This window comes from Sordaria macrospora, chromosome 1 (assembly GCF_033870435.1).
Source record: "Sordaria macrospora chromosome 1, complete sequence".
Classification (NCBI taxonomy): Eukaryota; Fungi; Ascomycota; class Sordariomycetes; order Sordariales; family Sordariaceae; genus Sordaria; species Sordaria macrospora.
Window position 1 is genome coordinate 1,034,422 of NC_089371.1, and position 15,154 is coordinate 1,049,575.

General features: G+C 51.9%; 4 protein-coding genes across 4 annotated transcripts; 1 reads left to right on the top strand and 3 right to left on the bottom strand.

Annotated features, from left to right (window-relative positions):
- Positions 1-374: 374 nt before the first annotated feature.
- Positions 375-3,347, bottom strand: SMAC4_09080 (uncharacterized protein; the record flags this gene model as incomplete). Its single annotated transcript, XM_066090890.1, has 5 exons — positions 375-589; positions 686-1,096; positions 1,940-2,158; positions 2,501-3,122; positions 3,198-3,347. 5 exons carry the CDS (start codon positions 3,345-3,347, stop codon positions 375-377), a joined length of 1,617 nt encoding a protein of 538 aa, XP_065945495.1.
- Positions 3,348-4,010: 663 nt separating this feature from the next.
- Positions 4,011-5,307, bottom strand: SMAC4_09079 (uncharacterized protein; the record flags this gene model as incomplete). Its single annotated transcript, XM_066090889.1, has 5 exons — positions 4,829-5,307; positions 4,566-4,743; positions 4,438-4,483; positions 4,255-4,360; positions 4,011-4,192 (listed from the first exon to the last, which is right to left on the bottom strand). The coding sequence occupies exons 1-5, from the start codon at positions 5,064-5,066 to the stop codon at positions 4,011-4,013; spliced, it is 750 nt and encodes a 249-aa protein (XP_065945496.1). The 5' UTR covers positions 5,067-5,307.
- Positions 5,308-6,167: 860 nt separating this feature from the next.
- Positions 6,168-7,765, top strand: SMAC4_09078 (uncharacterized protein). The gene is made up of 5 exons (XM_003344047.2): positions 6,168-6,284; positions 6,454-6,485; positions 6,565-6,783; positions 6,903-6,993; positions 7,064-7,765. The coding sequence occupies exons 1-5, from the start codon at positions 6,258-6,260 to the stop codon at positions 7,745-7,747; spliced, it is 1,053 nt and encodes a 350-aa protein (XP_003344095.1). The 5' UTR covers positions 6,168-6,257; the 3' UTR covers positions 7,748-7,765.
- An 856-nt stretch (positions 7,766-8,621) lies between these two features.
- SMAC4_09077 (uncharacterized protein) lies at positions 8,622-10,468 on the bottom strand. The gene is made up of 8 exons (XM_024655400.2): positions 10,239-10,468; positions 10,006-10,037; positions 9,811-9,837; positions 9,606-9,685; positions 9,498-9,520; positions 9,360-9,388; positions 9,020-9,277; positions 8,622-8,941 (listed from the first exon to the last, which is right to left on the bottom strand). The coding sequence occupies exons 1-8, from the start codon at positions 10,265-10,267 to the stop codon at positions 8,712-8,714; spliced, it is 708 nt and encodes a 235-aa protein (XP_024511293.1). The 5' UTR covers positions 10,268-10,468; the 3' UTR covers positions 8,622-8,711.
- Positions 10,469-15,154: the final 4,686 nt, after the last annotated feature.

Below are 15,154 nucleotides of genomic sequence, written 5' to 3' on the forward strand. Positions count from 1 at the left end.
GTGAAGGATCTAAAGACCTGTGATGACAGAGCCACGCGTTTTTTGCCATTTTGCTTCGTGATTTTAAGTCACAAAGCAAAGTCATTGCTAGAACATACCTCTCATCAAGTCAAAGGTACGACAAGCAAACAAGAACATCACAATGTCAGACAAAAAGTAAGAGGAATATGATTGAATACTCTAGTCAGCCCTCTTCGTTTTCGAATCTGATATCTTACAAGAGCCCAGGTCCTTGAGTCCTCAATAATGTTAGACTGTCTACTCAAATGATATCAACATGATCCTCTAATAACTGCCATAGTCTCCTTGCACACCATAAAATGAGATAAAATGATCCATCGGACAAAAGAAAAGAGATTATAGCCCTGTTCATCCTAGACGAAAAGCAAAAGAGATCCCCAGCCGATCATGACGGTGACAGGAATGAGCAGAAGGCTGAGAGAGGGCGTGTTGGTGTCCGCCGGAGATTGAGTAACCTGTGCTGGTGGCGCACCGTTCGCTGGTGCTGCGCCCGAGCCTCCATTGCCATTACCGGGCGCCACTCCGGAGCCTCCATTACCGGGGGCTGTTCCTGAGCCGGGAGCTGCTCCTGAACCACCGTTGCCGTTACCGGGAGCGACTCCAGAACCTCCGTTGCCGGGTCCCATGCCGCCATTGCCAGGTGCTACACCAGAACCTCCGTTACCATTGCCGGGAGCTGATCCGGAGCCACCATTGCCGTTGTTGCCAGGCGCCGCTCCAGAACCGCCGTTGCCGTTGCCAGGCGCTACTCCTGAGCCGCCGCTGCCCGGTGCGGCACCAGAACCATCGTCGGGACCACCATAGGCCATGACATTGGCGTTCCAGTATTGCTTTTTCTCCATAATTCGCGCAGGTTGAGGGACGGTGACAGTGAGGACGAGGAATGATGATGGGCCGCCACCAGGAGGACAAGGAGTAGGTGCTGGAGGGCCGCCAGCGCCAACGCCATTACCAGCCCCATCACCACCGTTGCCGCCACTGCCATTACCGGCGCCGTTTGCATTGCCGTTGCCAGCACCATTTCCGTTACCAGCACCAGCACCATTGCCATTTCCATTCCCGTTGCCAGCGCCAGCTCCGTTGCCGTTACCGCTGCCATCGTCGGGGCATGGAGCGCCGTTCCCGTTGCCATTACCATTTCCAGCGCCGTTGCCGTTACCAGCGCCGTTGCCGTTACCAGCGCCGTTGCCGTTACCAGCGCCGTTGCCGTTACCAGCGCCGTTGCCGTTACCAGCGCCGTTGCCGTTACCAGCACCATTGCCACCGCCGTTTCCAGCTCCGGATCCCGGGACAATAGCTTCAGGGCTGGGAGTTCCAATCACAAAGATGGTCTGAACAAGGGGGCCTTGCATCTGTGCGGGAGAAGGGGGAGGACCGCCAGCACCAGCACCGCCGTTGCCGCCGTTACCACCATTTCCATTCTCATTGCCTCCATTGCCAGCGCCATTGCCAGCTCCGTTGTTGCCGTTGCCATTGCCAGCTCCGTTGTTGCCGTTGCCATTGCCAGCTCCGTTGTTGCCGTTGCCGTTGCCGTTACCATTGGGGCATGGTGCACCTCCAGCGCCGTTGCCGTTGCCGTTGCCGTTGCCTGAGCCGTTGCCTGAGCCGTTGCCTGAGCCGTTGCCTGAGCCGTTGCCTGAGCCGTTGCCTGAGCCGTTGCCTGAGCCGTTGCCTGAGCCGTTGCCTGAGCCGTTGCCTGAGCCGTTGCCTGAGCCGTTGCCTGAGCCGTTGCCTGAGCCGTTGCCTGAGCCGTTACCATTGCCAGTGCCGGCACCATTGTTGCCGTTGCCGTTGCCGTTGCCGTTGCCGTTGCCGTTGCCGTTTCCGTTGCCGTTTCCGTTGCCAGCACCGCTGCTTGGACCTCCGGAGCCATAGCCAAGACCGCCAGCACCATTGCCGGGACCGCCAGCACCATTACCGGGACCGCCAGCGCCGTTGCCCAGACCTCCAGCACCGCCATCAGGACCTCCGGCACTTCCGGCACTTCCGGCACCTCCGCCCATGCCACTGCAGTCTCCCATGCCTCCGTTACCGTTGCCCGCACCGCCATTGCCATTTCCGAGACCGTTGCCAGCACCATTGCCCAGGCTGCCATTACCAGCACCATTTCCATTTCCATTGCTATTGCCTCCATTGCCTCCAAGACCGTTGCCAGTTCCATTGTCAGCACCATTGCCAGCACCGTTGCCAGCTCCTGCGCCATTGCCATAAGCACCAGAACCATCACCCAGACCCCCAGCACCATTGCCGAGACCGCCGTTGCCGTTGCTTCCAAGACCGTTGCCAGCTCCATTGCCAGCACCGTTGCCATAAGTTCCAGCTCCGGCACCCAAGCTTCCAAGACCAGAGCCAGCACCATTGCCAGCACCATTGCCAGCACCGTTGCCAGCACCGTTGCCAGCTCCTGCGCCATTGCCATAAGCACCAGAACCATCACCCAGGCCGCCAGCACCATTGCCGAGACCGCCGTTGCCATTGCCTCCAAGACCGTTGCCAGCTCCATTGTCAGCACCATTGCCAGCACCGTTGCCAGCTCCTGCGCCATTGCCATAAGCACCAGAACCATCACCCAGGCCGCCAGCACCATTGCCGAAACCGCCGTTGCCATTGCCTCCAAGACCGTTGCCAGCTCCATTGCCAGCACCGTTGCCATAAGTTCCAGCTCCGGCACCCAAGCCTCCAAGACCAGAGCCAGCACCATTGCCGCCGTTGCCGTTGCCACCACTTCCGCCATTGCCAGCTCCATTGCCGTAAGCGCCAGCGCCACTTCCTGCAGGACCAAAGGGGAAACCGGGAGGCAGACCACCGGCACCAAGACCGGCACCACCGTTACCGTTGCCGTTGCCATTTCCGCTACCGTCAGGGCAATCATCCTTGATTGAGGTGGGATTGGTGGTGAAGAGGTGCAAAGTTGGGTTGAGTGAGTAGGGCATGCGGTCAACGGCAGAGGGAGAGGCAACGTTCGAAGAGCCAGAAATGTAGCGCATCGGAACCGGGTACTGAGCATGAGGGCCATAGTTGATGCAGTCGTTGGAGATGCGGGTGATGGCAGGATGGTACTCTTGGGCATTGCAGTTGGCCATGAAGCACTCGAACATGGTCTGTGAGAGAGAGATGGCCAAGTCAGTCAGAGTCACAATAAACCAAAACAAGGAGAGCATGGAAGGTAAACTGACCTGGAGTTCGTGAGTCCTCTCACAGAGGCACGCAAGTGTGCGGCATCCGGACGAATCGAGAGCGGGAGCAATGCAAGGTTGACTGCAGTCGGGAAAAGCGGAAGCGAATGCCGCCGTGGCGGGGGTAAGCATCAAGAGGGAAGACTTCATCGTGAAGACTGGAGTCGTTGTGAGCTGTTTCGGAGAGGTCTGATGATCTCGAAAAGCCGTTTGTCGTTGTGAAGGTGGTGTGTTGTCTGAGACCCTGTCTGTGTGTGCGGTATCTTGAAGAGGAAGAACACAAAAAAAGGAGTCGATAGTTGTTGATTGAGAGCTGATAGCTGACTGCAATTCAAGTATGATCTCCAAAAAAGAAGAGGAATGATTGAAAGAAGTTGGGATACCTAATCCAAAAAGAGAGGGAAAAGAGTGTGCTGTTCTGAAGAAGAGAAGAAGAGAAGACCCTGAGAGTGGGAGGAGGACGGGTATAAGTATTTGGTCTCATGGCCTTGGGAGCCGGATGATGGTGAACTGGGAGGTGGGCAACGACAGGTGCAGAGTGACAGTAGCAATGATGTCCATGGTGTCATGGCGTGGTGGGCAACGACATCAGGGAAGGAGCAGAACGGAGCAGGTGAGGGGGTTGAGGTGTTGAGCATGGTACACTTTCCCTGAACAAGGGCAATCAGCAGAAGGTCCAGGTTGAACACGGAACAGAGTCACTTGGGGTCTGTTTCTTGAACCAGTCCTTTGGGTATGTGGTCTGGAAAGTGCATTTGCTACAAGAAGTAGGTAGAGGTATCGTTAAGAGAGAAAGTGAAGGAATACCTGTGCTCAATAGAAGATCAAATCCACATGCTTCTCCTCCGCCGTGTAGCGGTCCTGGAGCTCCTTCCTCGTCAGGAGCTTGATCAATGGCATCATCGTCTCTCTCATGTCAACGACGCCCCGCTTCTTCTGATCAATGTGGGAAGCGTCCACAACGATTCTCTTCAGGCTGTCAAGAGACAACGACTCTGGAAGGAGTTAGCAAAACAACGGAGCAAGCGCATGGATCAAATGACAAAAGATATCGTACCATTCTCGATTAGGTCAATCAGACGCTGGGGAGTACCGACGGCAATTCCCGTGCGGCTCTTCTTGAGGAAGGAGACCTGCTCCTCAACCTTGAAGTGCTTGGCGAACTGTCGAACGATCCTTATCAGCTACTGGTCGTTCTTCTTTCCTTCACATCAACGGGACCATGGACATGGCAACTTACCAACTTGGCAACCGAGTTGTTCTTTGTTCCAAACTTCCTCAAAGATCTGCCATTCTTCTGGTCAGCGCAACTCAAAGTCTCAAAAACTAATGGGCAAGAACTCAACACCGAATAGAAATGAAACATACCTGACCAAATCCGCAGCACGCAGACCCGCGCCCGCCACGACCAAGGTGTGCGGCGACCCGTTCTTCTTGGGCGCCTCAGCCAACTTGGCAGGATTCTCCGAGAACTCCTCCAGGAACTCTGGCAGGTTGTCCTTGTTCCTGGGCTTTTGGAAGGAAGTGGTGTCCTTGATAGCGTTTGCTGTTTTGCATCATCAGTCACATGTCAATTCCCCAGGCCTTCCTTATACCTTCCCTTGTTCAAGACTTGCATGAGGTGCACTCACCAGATATGTACAGGTCCGAAAGCTCAACGGAGCTGAGATCGGTCCCGAACCTCGTCACCTTCTGAGCAATGTGATCCGCCAGGAGCTGACCGTCCATGCGCTCGAACGCCCTGTTCAGACCTGCCTCGACGTCGAGATCACCCTCGTCCTCGCGCGCCTTCTTGGATCTCTTCTTCTTCTTGGCGCCGCCCTCGCCATCGTCGGCCTTTCTTTTCCTGTTGATCATCTCGGTGGCCATGGCTGCTTTTTTTGTCCGCTTTCTGTTGCTCGAGAAAGGTGTGCTTCGTCACAAGGTAGGCACTGACTGAACGGCAGGCAGGTAGGTGGGTGCTGATGGTGGTGATGCAAGTGCTGGTGGTAGCCAATCAAGGAGCCCAATGTTATTCTATCAGTAACGATTGATGGCTTTGGTGAAGATCTGGATCGTGGTGTGAGTATTTCGTCGTTTGGATGAAAGTGACTTGAGGTCTTCGTTATCGATTGAAAGATCTCGAATGAAGGTTCCTGAAGCTGCCGTGCCGGCCGCATGAAAATTTCTGGAGAAAGACAGTGTGCAACTTGTTTTTCCAATGATTTTACACCGTGATATTAAGCTTTCAGCGGAGTCACGGCGATCATTTTAGCGCAAGTACGCACAGTCCGTCACAGTGCCGAGACTTTTATAGCGGCTTCGTCTGCCGGCTTGTCGCTGCAAAGAACATCTTGGCTGATTTTCGCTACTTGAAACGAGTTTTGCACTGTCATCAAAGTAGAAACGCCATATAGTCAACATCACAGTTAGACTTGACGAAATCGATGCTCGCGAGACATGGACTTTCTAGATATCTTTGATATTTCGCCATCTCAAGCCATGAAGTACCCGATTTTCTGGATCTGTCCCCGATCTGTCTTCCTTGCCTATCGTCAGTGCTCTCCGTGCCTTTTCCCCAGTTCTCTAACTACCTAGAATTGGCAGCCGCTTTGACAGACAAAGCAAGAGTCCAACACATATGGGTTGGTGCGTGTGCATGGCTGGAAGATTCGCCGCTTAACTCAACTTGGGAGGGAATCTGATGCGGACATGAACATATTTTTTCTCAGTCCAGAGTCGGCATTCCAACTGAACATTTTTCTTATATCTCTTTGCATCATCCATGCAAATCGCCATCGATGCATAAAAGTGTTGATAGACGAGCACACCATTCATTCATCTCTGCAAGTTTAATGTTTACTTTGTAATCATCAAATCACTACCTCTACTAGTCTTTATCGTGAACAGAAGTTTCAGGCCAAGCAAGCAACCTCGGGATACATGGTAATGGTCGAACGAATATATACGGTACTACTACCTTGAACATTATCATCATCAACCAGCACCTGGCTACGCGGACGAAAGAAAGAGCGATAATAAAAGAGGTTACTCAAACTCGAGACACAGACACAGACGTCCATGGCACCTCAGACAGAAATCCCCGTTGTACGTCATCCATCCCGTTCCCGCACTGTTTGGCAGAGAAGCTTGTGTTACCTGCTACCCCAATTTCAATCATTATAACATCTGAACCACGACCCACGGCTTCGACAATGATGTCGTACAACCCTAATCATTCATAACAAGTAACACTAACGAAAGATCACAATCATAGGCCGCCAATGTCCTCGGGACGATAGGAACTGTGTAAGCAACCAACTCCTTCCTCTCATCTTTTCTCCTTGTCTTCAGGCCTAAACCGTAACTAACTAACTGAAACAAACAGCCTCTGGTGCGTCCAACTGATACCACAAATATGGACCAACTGGCGCAGAAAACAGACGACGGGGCTACCGGGGACCATGATGTTCCTCTGGGCGCTGTGCGGCGTGCCGTTTGGGGTGTACGCGATAGCGCAGAACTTTAATATCCCGATCCAGGTGCAGCCGCAGGTGTTTATGGCGCTTTGTTTGGTTGGTTGGGCGCAGATATTGATTTATGGATCGTAAGTGTTCTTTCCTTTATTTCACTTCCTTTTCCCCCAGCGGAGTTGGGGTTGAGTTGAGGTTGGTGTGAGTTGGTGAATAAGATAAGGTACAGATTGCTAATAAAGGGGAAAAAAAGAAAATGGCCAGTCTGGAAAGCTAGTCTGCTAGCATTGACCATCGCTTGTGTATTCGCTGGCGCTGAAGCTGCACTGATTTTGACACTGCGGGTAAGTTTTCCGTCCTTATTGCCCTCCCTTTTTCAACTTCAAAGACTAACAAACCCCTCCCCCAAAAAAGCCCCTCTACAGAGACGGCAACGAAACCCCAATCTTCGTCATCGGCATCATAGCCGCCATCCTGCTCGCCGCCGGCCTGCTGCCCCCCTACCGAGAAATGTACAAGCGCCACGGACGGGTGGTGGGCATCAACTGGATCTTCCTGGCCATGGACTGTTCCGGAGCCTTTTTCTCGTTGATGGCTGTGGTGACGCAAAACACGTTCGACGTGCTCGGCGGCGTGCTGTACATCATTTGCGTCTTGCTCGAGCTCGGGATATTTGGGTCGCACCTGATTTGGCTGGCGAGGACGAGGAAGATAAGAAAGCAGCTCAAGAAGGATGGCAAGACTTTTGACGAGGTGCTGGGGGAGTATAAGGCGCGGGGGGAGCATTGGAAGTGGGAGGAGAGGGAGGTGGATTGTATTGGGTGGTGGAAGTTTTGGGTGAGGGGCGAGAAGAAGACGGGGGAAAAGGAGGAGGAGGGTGAGGTTGAAAGTGAGCAGAGGGATTTGGAGAAGCAGGAGGAGAATGCTGCTGCTGCTGCTGCTGCTGCTGCTGGACAGCAGCAAGATCAGGATTTGAACAATGGGATGATAATGATGGCTGAGGCACAGGAGCAAAAGCAAAATGAGAGTGAGGAGGATACAGGTGCGAGTACGCCTACCATGGTAGATGGGGAGAACGCGGCGGTAGGCAGGGCGTGAAGCGTGAAGGGGACGGTGCGATAGATGACTAGGGCTAGATGAGAACACACGGAAGAAATGAAGTCGGATATATATGAGAGGAGGAACATAAACAAACCGCTTTCGATGTTGGAATTCAGGGCTATTATTATTATTGACAGCACGAGTTTGGACTTCCCTACACTGGCACACACAAAGTGTGCGCGTCACAAATGAAAGCTTCGAGCTTCGCCGGGGGGCACAGGGGCGTCATCTGGCTGGACTTCCTAAAAAAAGAAGGGGAAATAAACGAGGAGCTTTTGTAAACCGCCTGCTTTATGACCAACAGGTAGAAATAGAACACAACTTGGAAGGGTTGTGTTATGACAACGACCAGAATGAATCTGAGATGAAGCTGAAAACATAGGTCAAGTCAAGGGACAGAAAGCAACTTAACCTAACACGGCGGGAGTGATGGATGCGATCGGCTTTCCATCGGCATCTCAGTCAGAGAGACCTACGAGGGGGGATTTTGGATTTGTGAGAGACCTGAAAATTCAGGAGCCCACGGCGCCCACCCACTGCGCCTTCCAAATCTCTTCGGCATGTTCCGCTCTTCCCCTCTTCCGCTCTTCCTCTCTTCCCCTCTTGGTTGTCTTTGAGTTTCTCATCGTGCCTTCCCAGAACACAACATCGGTCTAAGATGACGGGAGCTCTTTCCATCCCATCGGTCCCGTCCTCGAGCCCGATCTTCTCAACCTCGCATTTCCAACTGAAGTGTCCATCTTTCTCTCCCTCCACTCATCTCGAGTCGTCAGTCGGTCTCCCAGCTGGAACTACCGTGAGAAGCCTCACAATACTCAACAGATCCATCATCCCCGCCAGCTTCACAAAAAATCGTATCCAAAAAAAAATGTGTCCCTCAGTCCGTCTAGAGACCACGCTTATTAATGCTTCTCACTCAACCCGGTATAGAAATCAAAGTCCACACTATGCATGCTCAGCTTCACATGATTATGCACTTATGATCGCCCTTCCTCTTTCTCCTGCGCTTCTTCTTCATCATGGACCCATGAGCACCACCATCTCCTGCCTCTTGCTTTTGGCCGTAATACCCACCAGGACCACTTACAAGGCCACCGTTGCGTGTGCCGTCGTAGTCGTCGTCGTTGTGGCCGCTATCGTCTCTTCGGAGCATTTGCCGGCAGAGGTCGACGAAGACTTCGTCTACGTTTGCTGTTTTGGCCGTCAGTACCTTCTCTGGATCATTTTGTTATGGGGGAAAGAGGAAATGAAAGAGAAAAAAAAACATACTCCTCGTCCTAGCACTAGCCTCATAATACGGCGCATTCCACTGCTGCGAGATAGCAAACGCCTCTTTGCGATCGACGGCTCGCTGGTCCAGCAGGTCGGCCTTGTTGCCGACCATGACGATGGGAATCTTCTCGTCGTCTTTGATGCGGATGATCTCCTCGCGGAGCGTGCTGAGCTCGTCTAGCGAGGCTTGCGAGGTGATGCTGAAGACTAGCAGGAAGCCTTGCCCGGCTTTCATGTATAGGTCTCGCATGGCAACTGCCCGAAATTGTTAGCGAGGTGAGTCCTAAGGTTGAGAAGAAGGGGGGGGGTGGTGGTTTGCTAGTAGGTAGGTACTCACCGAATTGTTCCGTACCGGCGGTGTCGAGGCTGATTTTGAATGAAAACGACATGTTAGAATCTCAATGGTGACCCCCAATAAAACAGATGAAGAAGTGCTCATGGGTGAGTGAGTGAAGAGCAGGTTGGTTTGTCTCACATTTCCAGTATCACTTGTCGTCCCTGTATATGAGCAAGTCTTCTGTTAGCCAATCTGAAACATAATACATATACAACATCGATCCAACATGGACAAGTTAAGACTTACATCGACAGAAACCTGTGTCCTATACGAGTCCTCGATGGTTGGATCATAACTTTCAATCCACTCATTGTGTACGAATTGTGCTGTTGTTGTTCATATCATCGTCAGCATCATGAGGCCCCCAGTCTTCGAGTTTTGTCCACCCCGAGAGGTGACAGGGGTTTGTCGTTCGTGCAGGTAGTAGTTAAATAGGGGGAATGCAACATACCAGTTAGGCAACTCTTGCCGACGCCACCTTAAGTAAGCCCATTCAAAGTCAGCAGTTGTAGCATGTGATGCCGCATGTCTTGGCACGGTAGTAGTAGGGAGTTTTCGTGTTTTGTTTTTCTTTCCACGAAGAACGGGAGGTTCATAGTGACTGATAGAGAGAGAGAGGTGGGGGACTGATAAGAGCACAACATACCGGTGCCTAGGACAACAATATGAAATTCGCGGCTATAAGATAAATCAGCATTAGAGCAAAGAGATCAGAGGGATTAACAGCACGTCTGATGATGAGCACTGCAGTGGCTCCAGTGAGATGTTGTGTGATCTAGGAAAGGGGATAGGAAGAAGGGCCGTCTGGATGAAGACGGATGAATGGGGAGGAGGCCCAGTAAACAATTGATGCAATAAGAGATAAGGGCGGCTGCTCACCAAGGCTGGTATCCGTAAGTGCGCGTCATTGTCAACAGGACTGGAGCAGTTCCACCACAGACAAGACAGACAGACAGCTGGCACAGGGCTTATAAGAACAGGTGAATGTAAAAGCCAAATGGACGCGTCCTGATCCGTCTCAACTTTTGCCCGTTTCGAAGATGCGAATTGCGTTTGTCGGGGGTAATGGTTGTCGTCGAGTTTCGATATGCTTGTGCTGCCCCCCTTTTGCTGCGCGCCGGTTTTTTTTTTTTTTTTGTTGTCCTTCAGTGTTTGGGATGGAATTGGCTCAGCGGGATCTCCAACTTTTTGCAGCTTAGACAACCAGAAAAAAAAAGACCTAAGAGGTCAAAGCCCAAGCAAGCAGCGCAAATGCTCCAACAAGCTTCCAAACAGCTCCAGCTGTTCGCGGGACGCCGAATTGGCGGATACAACGATATTCCAGCTCGGCCGTCGCAGCATGCAGTAAGGGCGACTTTTGATGTTGGCTTTTTTGTGACAATCGGGACCCGGTGCGGATATAGGTGTGAATCAAGAAGGACTGGACTGAATGGACGGGGCTGGGCGCCTTTTCGGTGAAAGGTGAGTTTCTCTACCTAAGCAGCAATCGGCGATTTTGTGAAAGCAAAAAAGTAGGCGGAAAAAGTCTCGAGTCCGTTTCTCGTTCTGGTTCGCTCCTCTGGGAAAGGGTATCGGTATCGGTACGTAACGGAGAACAGTCGCCAACGAGGGAATCGTTCCGAGTCGGGGGATTCTGGACCGCTTAAGGAAAATTTTGGGCCTCCTAATTTCGCAGGGCTGTTTTCCACTCGACTGGATTGGTGTTCCGGCTGGCCCCCCTCTTCTTCACAAGGTTGTTTTCTCTTCGCGCGTCGTCCGCTCGCTAGTAGTAGTCCCAACGACCCAACAGCAGGAAACTGTAGAAAATGAAGCAACAAGCGCCGCCGGGCGTTAGGGGGGGTTAAAGTACAGCCTGGGAGGTATACTTTTTTGAGAATGGATTGGGGGCCAAAGCGGCGGGGAAGGGCGGGAATGGATTGAGCTTGAGAAGTTGAACCCTTGTTTTCCAGCTGGGCGCAAGCGAATAATTAAGCGTTGGATGGTCCCAACAGAAAGGCGAGAAGCCTGAAAGGTCGGAAGGGTCGTGAGGGTCTCGTCCGTCGCTTGTGGTGGCCCTGGTGGTGCCCAGTGTGGTGCCCGGTGGAGTCTAGTCCGGGATGGCTTCAGAGCCAAAGAGGCCTAGATGAGTTCAAGCTACCGGGGCAGGCAAGGTACGAACCAACCCACCGGTTACAGGGCCGAGCCTCGTGTGTGTGCGCGTTGCTGGGTCCCAGGTGTCCCCGATCAAAGCACCAAACCAGCCGGGGTCGATGTCGAGGATCCCGGCCACTGCCTTCGTAAAAGGATATCACGAGACGTCGACAGGACGGAGATCTTTTGGTGACTCGAACAATACCGTCGGGTATGAGAGCTCAGCCCGTTTGTGTAGAGTCCAGACCTGAGAAGGAGATGGGGATGGTTCGATATCTAAAGATGGAAGAGAGAGAGAGAGAGCAAGAAAATGGCAAATGAAAGTCCGGAAATCCAGATTGTCCAACGAGTCCATCATGTCTCCTCTTTATCCAGCTTCCATGCCATCACCGGTGATTGTACTTCCGCAAAGCCTCCGACCGTCTACCTCTCTACCTCATGATGTGTTGTTCAGTAATCGCCGGGGACCTGCCGGAGCGACGGCCATGGGCCATCCGTGGTCAACTCAACGGTGGCGTCCAGCCCAACTCTGGGGATACACGACAGCCCAGGCCAAAAGAACTGTGAAGTGGAACCGAACGGACAGGCAGGACGTTCTTTGGATGGATGGGCGCGCATGCAGTTGACGACTGAGAAACGGAGGAGTGGTGACTGGTGACTGCAATCTGGATGACGGATACTTGTACGGTCCGTACCGTGGACATGGCCAACCTTAGCGACATGTCTTGCTGCAAGAGACGCCGCATGACAGCCCGTCTATGTCTCGGAACATACTGTGCTTTTTTCTCTTTTCATATGAAACCATCAACGGTGTACGTATTCGCGATGGAGTTTTAAAGAGAGTTCAATGATCACGATTGCTTCTGCTTCAGTGGAGGCTCTCCTGTAATTGGCCTGAACCAAGTCCATATCAGGGCTTAGTTGCGCATCAGCTCCCCACCTCGGCTCGCTTTAAGTGTCAATGCTGCACAAGTCGGCTGCATGGGTTTATTGACCCTCGATTGACGTACAGAGACACCATCAGGTTCAACTTGCAACACTATCGAAGAAGCACATGATAGAAATTACCGGGTGTTGATGCCCATTCATTGTTCGTCAGGTACACACACATTTTTATTACAAGGCGGGGTGGTGGGATATCTGGAGCAGAAAGAGGAAGGGTTAACCTGTCCTGCAAAGTGCTCCTTCTTCCCGTGCTCACCCGGCCGGTCGGGGGACATCATGCAAGCAGCAAGAGAGAGGGGACTCACCAGCCGCTGGAAATTCAGAACCAACATGGCTCCTTTGGGGGAAGCCAACCACAACCTCATCTCCACACCAACCGTCGACCATCCTCAACGGCCAAAGCGGCCTCACATGCGACCTTTCATTATGCAGTGGCCCATGCACTATATGCCAGGCGAGCCAGGGCATTTTAGGCGAGAAGTGAAAAAGTCATACTCTCCAATGGCCAACATTTGACGTCTTGATGTTTCAGGCCTTGGTTGCCAATCGTTGTTTTCTTTTTCTCCCGAGTTGCTAACCTCTTTTCTATTTCTGTCATCTCCAACCGAATAATAAACCTCATCCACGCTTTTGTTTTCCCAGGCAGAAATACAGGATCCCCCGCGATCATTTGTCTGGCTGAGTCTGGACAAGATCCCTTTGGGAGGAAAAGTAGCGGACACGGCCAAGAACCAACCGCCAAGTCACAAACAACACCGAAGACTTTCGCCACTATCAAATATCCATCCCGATGTCGGTCGGACTGCGACTTCTATCGGACTGTCTTCTGCCATGCCACCCCCCTTGTGTACTTTCTTACCAGTTAACAGTTCACGATTCACACACATCAGCTATGACCTAGCACAGAACAAACCAATAGGTTACGTCGCAGCTCGTATCTTACCTCTTTTCCCTTACTTCGTGCTCCGATGGGACAAGAAGCATTGGACGACGACAACCTTCCGTCACTCACCGTGTCACCCCCAAACCGGCCAAACCAGCCAACCAACCTGAACCAACCAACAGCAGACCTGAAACGATACTCCCTTAGTCGGCGATTATCTCGTCATCATGGGAGGGACTTTGCCATTCGAGTTGTTGTAGTGTACTAGGTATACTTACGCCATCAACCAAGACTTTATTGGTAAAGGGGTCGTCATCTTTTGAACCTCATGGTTCGTGCACCGATACATCTCTCTTTCTTAGTTCTTACAGAGTCTCAGATTCAGTCTCAGTCTCAGTTTCACTCCAGGACCGATATCTTGCAGACCAGACAGACAGCTTGACAGCCCAGAAACTCTCGAGCGAGTGACAACTGAGCACTGTGAACAAAGCAAGCAGTTTGTCAGATCTGCAAGGTCAACCACACATCTACCATCCCACACCGCGGGAAAGTTTCCGGTCGGTCGGTATTGTCATCGAAAAAAATGTCGGGTTTCTTCATGATCAAGATGTTCAGAAATCGGGACCGTCGGTCGGACTCGGGATAAGGTATCATTCTCCCAACAATCCCCCAAATAATGAACCACACACTACGCAATACCCTACGGTACCGAATCGGAATCCAACTATGTTCTGTTAGTGGTGATGGTGTCAAACCTGTCAGGTACCGGGCAAGCCAAGCCAAACAGATGCATATCGTATTCAAATCATATCAAAGTGATTACTATCCATGGCATACATCTACAAGCAGAGTACGCAGTAGTGCATCGCCGACATGGGGTTCAAGAGGCTGGTTGGCACTACAAATTGGGTGACATTGACAAGGAGGGAGACCAACACTTGGGAAACTCAGGTAGTCAACTCTCTAGTTACTTAGCGACTGGAAAGATTCGAACAGCAAAAAGCTGAAGGAAACCGGTAAAGGAGCTGCCCTGGTTGTCGCCGTCAGTGCTTCGTCGCGCAAACCTCCCCAGAGAGAACATCCCTCGCAACCACAAGGTGACTGGCTCTCTGCATACCTAATCGCCAACCTCGACGATCTACATCACGGTTTCCAGTATAGAGTCTCTTCCCAACTACCACAGCGGGGTGAGGATGACAAATTTCTGTTGGAGCCAACCTAATACAAGATTTCTCCAGCCTTCGTTTCCCTGAGAAACTGTTTCCAACTGAATCAGGTTGGTCCAACAGTACCTAGCGTTCTGAACCAGCGTGTCTGTAGGTATGATGCCTTCAATACAGCGTAGCCTGGTATATATGACCTTGCACGCACCGCAGCTGACTAGCGAATGCTGTGTGGTCATTGTTGGCAATCTAACTCGGGGCTAACATTACGGGAGATTGTCATTCAGTCGACCGTTGTTGGAGTTGAGAAACATAGGTACCTGAGTGGAAGGATATTTGAGGACTTGAGAAGTCCAAATTTATTTTTCCGATATTGCCAGCCTTTTTTTAAGGTGTTAGTTAATCTCTTACAGCAAGATGGCCTACATAATACCAACATGTGTCGATGTAGGTCATCGTGTCTGAGTGCTCAGTTCCGTCTTTGAGAGGCTGAAAGAACGGCTGGATGGCTGGGTCACACAGGAGCAATGATGCACAGGACGGACTTGATCCTCATCCACATTTTAACTGGTCCCGGGAGCCGGGAGCAAGATTTACATTCCAGTGGAATGAGGAGGCGCGCGGAGCTCGCCGGGACTATATTGTCCCTGAACTTATTACTTACTTGACACATT